The sequence below is a fragment of the Pimephales promelas genome, chromosome 15 (genome assembly GCF_988280905.1).
Source record: "Pimephales promelas chromosome 15, fPimPro1.hap1.1, whole genome shotgun sequence".
NCBI lineage: Eukaryota > Metazoa > Chordata > Actinopteri > Cypriniformes > Leuciscidae > Pimephales > Pimephales promelas.
The window spans coordinates 3,090,090-3,097,153 of NC_142783.1; the positions used below are offsets into that span (position 1 = coordinate 3,090,090).

General features: G+C 38.7%; 1 protein-coding gene across 1 annotated transcript; it reads left to right on the forward strand.

Annotated features, from left to right (window-relative positions):
- The first annotated feature begins 2,735 nt into the window (after window positions 1-2,735).
- Window positions 2,736-7,064, forward strand: LOC120479075 (galactose-specific lectin nattectin). Its single transcript, XM_039671358.2, has 6 exons — window positions 2,736-2,872; window positions 2,995-3,062; window positions 3,243-3,451; window positions 4,317-4,436; window positions 6,568-6,682; window positions 6,828-7,064. Exons 2-6 carry the CDS (start codon window positions 3,002-3,004, stop codon window positions 6,926-6,928), a joined length of 606 nt encoding a protein of 201 aa, XP_039527292.2. The 5' UTR covers window positions 2,736-2,872; window positions 2,995-3,001; the 3' UTR covers window positions 6,929-7,064.

Here is a 7,064-nt window from a genome sequence, read left to right on the forward strand (position 1 = left end):
CCACCAGTCAATCCTGCTCACCCTGCAACACCTCCACCATCTGCCAATCCTCCTCACCCTGCAACACCTCCACCACCAGCCTAGCCTCCTGCAACACATTACGTCTGCCCAGTCAAAGACTGTTAACGTCCCGTCTGCCCAGCCAGAGATTGCTCACATAACGTCTGCCCAGTCAGAGACTGTTCACATCATGTCTGCCCAGCCAGAGACTGTTCACGTTCCGTCTGTTCAGTCTTTGCCAGTGCCTGTTCCAGAGCCGGAACCAGTGCCTGTTCCAGAGCCAGTGTTTGTTTCTGTGTTTTTGTCTGTCCTAGTGGCCGTTGCTGTTCTGGTGACTATTCTTGAGCCAGAGTCTGTTCCAGAGCTGGAGCCAGTGTCTTCTCAAGAGCTGGAGCCGGTTCCAGAGCCGGAGCCAGTGCCTGTTCCAGAGCCGGAGCCAGTGCCTGGCCGCCCGAGGGGTCATCCGATGGACTCTTTGTTTCGCCCTGGCCTCCCGATGGACTCTCAGTTTTGCCCTGGCCATCCGATGGACTCTTTGTTTCGCCCTGGCCTCCTGATGGATTCTCTGTTTTGCCCTGGCCATCCGATGGACTCTTTGTTTCGCCCTGGCCTCCTGATGGATTCTCTGTTTTGCCCTGGTCCCCAGCTAAACCATCACCCCCTGTTCATATTTCCCTTCATGGACCTGCCCCACCATCCCTCCCCCTGATCCTCCACCATTCCACCTCCCTCCTGAACTCTTGTGTTGTGTTGGAGTTGTTTTCGTGGAGCGTCTGGTAGCCGCTCTGTAGAGGGGGGGTTATGACTCTATCCTTGACTCTTTGGATTTTAAATCTCGATGTAAGGTATTACATACCCGCGAAAACCTCAGCTTGTCGTAGACACAATTGCCCTATGAAAAAGTGCAGGGGACGAATCGTCCCACCCGTCCCTCGCGTAATCTATGGCCATGCTCCACAGTGATGAAAACAAGCTATAAGCTGCATTGGCATGGCAATACCAGTGTTTCTCACAGGATGTTTGGTACAACTGTGATGGGTGGAACTCGATCCTTCTAGGGGGGTTTGGGGGCATGCCACCCCTGTAAGAAAATTTTGCGGATTTTAATGTTGAATTCATCAATATGATGCACTTTGAGAGTTCAAAATTAACAGCTCCAACCCATATTCAGTGTGCAAACTAAACAAAGAAAAATTCAAACCTCTTTTGGTTACAGTGTCCGTCAACATTACACTTCTACGTAATAGTTATAATATTAATCCAATGACAGTTATAGCCATATTTGGTAACACCTTACTTGCAGGGGTGTGCATAAGACTGACATGATGACACCTTCATAGCCATGACGTGTTATGCATGTTTATGTCAACTGTCATTAAGTGACTTTCGCTCAATCACATTTTGAATGCAAATATGACATTGTTTAAGATGTCTTTGTTATGGCACCTTGACATAAACCACCATCATAACCTGTCAGTGTCTTTGTCATGACAAGACAACTGGGATTCACAGATAATCCGCTGTTACTGGTGAATGGCTTATAAATAAAAAATAAATGTATTAACGGGGCCGAACCTACTATCAAGCGCCTAGGCGCTCATCCTTCCGTCGCGCCGACAACTGGTGCCATCATTGGCAGTGCGTGCCCACCAATGAGTGTAAGTTGCCTTGTGTGCTTATGTTATAATTATAGTAGGTAGTCCAGGCTCGAACATGTATGGCTGTGTAAAACTAATTAAGCTGCTAGCATCCAGCTTTTTTCAAATATTATGTAAAAAGGGCCACGAAATCGACCCAAATCGCGGAGTTCGATTCGTGGTGAAGGTTTCAAGCGCGTTCCGTCTTTTCCAAGCAAAGTGTTTTTTAATAAAATGCAATACATTTAATCTTATGTATTAACTCGTTTCATCTGACTCAAAATGAGAAGGGTTTATCAATGATATCTGTGCATCATTAAATACGTTAATGCTTGACTATTCCTTTTAACTAATGAAAATAAAGTCAAAGTCTGTTAGAATAGCCAAATATAACAATTTATTATGTCAGGTAAATGTATCATTAGAATTCCACAAGATAATCAGAGCAAACCATTAACTGTTTCAAAGAACGAAGAACTTTACCCAACATATTACATGAGCTGAGCCTAGACACAACATCACGGGCCGGTCTGAATACAGAAAGCAGCCCCGAGCTCTCCCGCTGCACCCTTTAAATAGCCAGACCTTACCTGATATGTTAATCACCAGGATACAATGGACTGAATCCCCCCACCAGGCTTACTGGGGGAAGGAGAGTTTGCATTCAGACAAAAGGTAGAAGGTGATTAACTCAAAGACACACCCTTTTGTGTGCAAGATATTTATATATTCTTAAAAACCTTATTACCTTTTCTTGAACTTCTTTGGAAATGAGACATTATTACCAGTCACCCTGATTCTAAACAATCCTTAAAGATTATCAGATTCACATTAAAACCATATTCTTGTGTGAGTTTTCAGTATCATTGACTGAGAGAGTGAAAGAGAGAAGATGCAGATAAGATAAAGAGAAAAGGGGGTAGGGTGTCAAATGTTAATTTGCAAGCAATGAATTTGTCTTTAGAGGCCACTGGTCAGATATTTTCTCTTTAACCAGTTTTTCCAGTCTTACAATTACAAGTGGGTGGAGTCAGGCTCTGACCAGGGGTTTAGTTACCCTTTAATATACCATAAATGGTAACGTTTGTTTTTTGCACAGGACACCGGTTGTTACTTCCTGATATGATGTGTATAAATATTGCCCCTCTGCACTCAATAGATATGAGAATATAACTGTATTACACAGGCTCTGGCTCTTCACAAAATCTGCTAAAGGTAACTGTTTGAAAACCAAGGTGAGATTTTGGAACAGAAACCTTCTGAATAAATGTTCTACCTGACGTATTTTTGTCTTTAAATGCATTGAGATCCGCAGTGTTCAGCATATGAGTGCACTTTTTCTGCTTATTAATTTCAGGTTCATTATGGTAGTGCTGAAAAGTTGTCTGCTTCTTTTCCTTATCTTCTCCGTGGGGAATGCAGAGGGTAACCAAGACATTTATTTTGTAAAAACCTAAACATTTTGGAAATATGAAATATAGTAATGATTAATAATTCCATGATTATTAAGGAGTTTACAGTGTATATAAAGTACACATATTTTCAGCACATAACCACACAAACATACACAAACATAAAATAAAAAATTATTATTATTATTTGCAGTGACTTTTACAAGAGATGTTAATGGACTGGATGAACTGGATGGACTGAATAGACTGGATGGACTGAATGGACTGGATGGACTGAATAGACTGGATGGACTGAATGGACTGAATGCTGATTTAGCCAGGGAATGCCCCGCTACATGGACCAAATTTAAACGCCGATGCTACAAGTTCTTTTCTCATCCAGCTAAATGGATCAAAGCAGAGGTAATGTGTACAACAAGATTTGGTCAAACTTAATATTAGGTGCTTTAACTACATCTTGAAAAAAGATGTAAAGATATGCATGCACAATAAGTGCATTGTATCAAATTATTAATTCAAACTGATACAAATTATTCTATGGTGAAGTAAATACTACTTAAAAAAGAAGGCCAGAATTAAAAAACAAATTAAAGTCTATTTAAGTACTTAATTCAAGCATGTCTAAATTAAAGTGTTGATATCAATCATTGCTTGTGTTATCTGGATATATTTTCCACGCAAAATAACACAGTCATGCTCAAAAACGATCTATCGAGCGTTACCGTCATTGTGTACCAAGTATCGAGGTATCTGTGTTCATCTAGTTTGTTACTTCTATTTACTTAGATAAAGTATTGCATTTATACAATATTTATTGTATTATTTATATGGATATTTCTAAGTGAAGCATACACTTTAAATGTGTGTTTTAATTCAGTGTTATTTTGTAGAGTTCATTTTGTTAAATATAAACTAAGTAAGTTAGTTGAGTAGATCTTTTTATTTATTCTATATGGGAAATTAAAAAAAAATAATATTATTAAGTAATGTTTACGTAATTACTTCAATTAAATGTCAAATGAATGTGAAGTTCAATAGTAAGTAGATTCTACTCGATAACAGGCGAGTTGTACAGAGCAGTAGCAGTAAAGTTGACTTAACTTAGTAAAATTGACTTAACTTTACTTGTGCAAATTGTTACGAGGATTTTAACAATAGATCAATTGGAATAGACTTTGTTCGCAAATGTTTAAAATGTTGTCAGTTTTGCTTTTTGCTACATAACATTTGATTTTGTACAGTGGCAATAAAAAAATTGTCTCTTTAGAAAAACTGTCAAAGTCTTGGAGGGAACCTCGCATCTATCCGTAAAAAACGGGAAAATGATTTCCTGCTGGGTCTGGTGCCTCCTTCCACTGCGACTTGGATTGGTGCTCATGACTCTTTAGTAAGTTAAAATGTGTGTCCTACACTCTAAAAGAACACTGGGTTAAAAATAACCCAAGGGCTGGGTAAATAAATGACAGGACTCAAGCTGGGTTAATTTTACAGCTTTTCTTAACCAAGCATAATGAGTTGATTAACCCATCAGAGTTGATTCTTTTTTTTATTATTATTTATTTCCTTCATATATTAATGAATGTCTACGTTTTTAAAACACTCGATACATGACTTGCATGATAATTTCCTAAATTTTCAAGCATATTTTACAGTATAGTGTATTTTATATCATTTTTATACATATTGACAACATTTAAGCTTGTTTAAGAAATATTAGTAAAAATGTAACATTTAAAAGTAATTAAAGTGTAATCGACAAGTCTCTGTTTTCCCGTTTCCAGCGTAAAAGGGCCAACAGGTGTAAATTTAACCCTGCAAAATCATTTCCCGCCTAGCATTGGTTGGTTTAAGGTTAGTTTTGGGGTAGGGTGGGGTTAGGATTAGGCAATCAGGTACTGACTTCAATGAGGGCAGTGATAATTTGGCAGGGGGTTGAAATTTGTGTCATGTTCAGCTGAAAAAACTTTAGACCTTCAGTGCACAGCTCTGAGAACATATTTTGATATCATACGTATTTATGTTCTGTATATTTTTTAATACAATTTTATGCAAGGCATCAGATGTTTCCATCAGGTGAAAAGCCAGACGCGAGCCATGCGACACTAGTGTAAAAGGTGACTCACATCGCGCCCCTGTATGTTGCTTTGCATAAAATGTACACAATATACACAAATTTAAAGATAAAAATAAATGGTGCACAAACCTGTATTTTACAGAAGACGTGGGCCTACACCATTTTGACGGTGCTGCGCTCTCCTGAAGAGACCTGTGGCGAAAGCCTGCGATAAATAACACTCCCTGGTTTGTTACGTTTTCCCGAAACGTTTTTGCTTTTCGGTTTCCCGAAAGCATCGTTAGCCAACTATGGTCGCAAGTTCCGTTGATATCTGCATAGTTTTAACGAGTCAGTGTTTCCCGAGACCATCGCTCCAACGGACATTCGCAAACAGCTTCACAAAGTTGTGTGGTTTGAACGACAGCTCTCGACCTGTGGTTAGGGGCATCGTTTCTATATTGCATGACATTTGGAGGTAATAAATCCTTATCTTGAGCGAAATAAGCAAGCTGACATTCAATGCAACCGTTGCCTTTTATTTAGAATACATACAAATGTAATTTACGTCTTTTAGTTTGTCAAAAGATTTGAAGTAACGTGTTTGAAGAGTGCGCATGTGCGAACGTGCTCTACTATGTAAGAACGAGCCAAATATTGAGTCTGGTAATAAAGCAGAACACCTGAGAACAATTAGAAATAGTCCTCAGATGACATGTCTGTAATTTATATAAAACAAATCTAGCGGTAATTGGATCTCAAACAGTTTCATTAAAAGTAGTTATTACTCCACCACGTGCGAAACCAACGTGGTTGAACGATACTTTGCGACAGTGGGTTTCGGGAAACAGTCGTGACTACCCAGACAGCAAACTGACATTGAATCAACGTGGAAACGACGTCTCTCATGACATTGAAACAACGTTGATTTGCTCATCGAATTAACGTTGAACCAACGTCAGACGCGGCATTCTTCAAAGCTAAATGAAATCGAAAATTGGTTTGCTTTCATAACGTTGAAACAACGCGTTGATTTCAAGTTGATTTTCCATTAGTTTTGAAAGAATGACGCGTCTGACGTTGGTTCAACGTTAATTCGATGAGCAAAACAATGTCAGATCAACGTTGTTTCGATGTCATATTTCCACGTTGATTCAATGTCAGTTTGCTATCTGGGTAGCTAGTTGATTTTTATAACAATGCATCGTACTATGGTAGTGAAATATTGAACTACGTCTTTGTACGGGAAACGCACCCCTGGGTAGCACAAGAAAACTACCCAAATACTGAAAAAAATAAAACCAACATTTTTTTGTGAAGAGACTTTTGTAAAAATTCAGCTTTAAACAGTAAAGGCAAAGTTTCTAATGAAGATGGTTTTACTTCAAATCTGATCTTAATTGGCTTCTTCCTGAAGTCTGACAACAGTAGTGCATTCTTTGTATTCACTCTCTTCACTCTTTAGGATAAACATTGGATGTGGAGTGATGGAACTGTGTTTTTGTATACCCACTGGTGCGCTGGAGAACCTAACTCAAATCCACATGGTTATGAGAACTGTTTGGAGATCAACTATTCCCGTAAGAATGCAGTCCGTTTTTTTAATATTTCCAATTATACAGTTTTACATCATACAGTAACATTCACAAAGTTCCTTAAATAAAATGTTCCATTTCATTTTGATTCTATAATCATCAGAATAACTTTCATTATTTCACCTTACAGCTAAACGTTGCTGGAACGACAGGGGCTGTTTTCACACAAGGCCCTACATTTGTGCAATGCAACTGCGAGACCCTCATGCTACTGCAGTTACTTCGATTTAACCACATTTACTAATTTTTTCCGACATTATATTGTCAAAAATGTTATTCTGAAATCAAATCTCTTCTAAACTTTAATCTCTTTTCAGTATCTTCTCTGCAACACTCCTCAAATTAATAAAAGCATTGAAAAAGCAAA

What these genes read in the sequence shown, in the direction of transcription:
- LOC120479075 (XM_039671358.2), top strand. Translation starts at nt 3,002, where the DNA reads ATGGTAGTGCTGAAAAGTTGTCTGCTTCTTTTCCTTATCTTCTCCGTG. An exon ending in CTCCGTGGGGAATGCAGAGG is followed by an intron (nt 3,063 to 3,242) that starts GTAACCAAGACA and finishes TATTATTTGCAG; the next exon opens with TGACTTTTACAAGAGATGTT. An exon ending in CTAAATGGATCAAAGCAGAG is followed by an intron (nt 3,452 to 4,316) that starts GTAATGTGTACA and finishes TTGTCTCTTTAG; the next exon opens with AAAAACTGTCAAAGTCTTGG.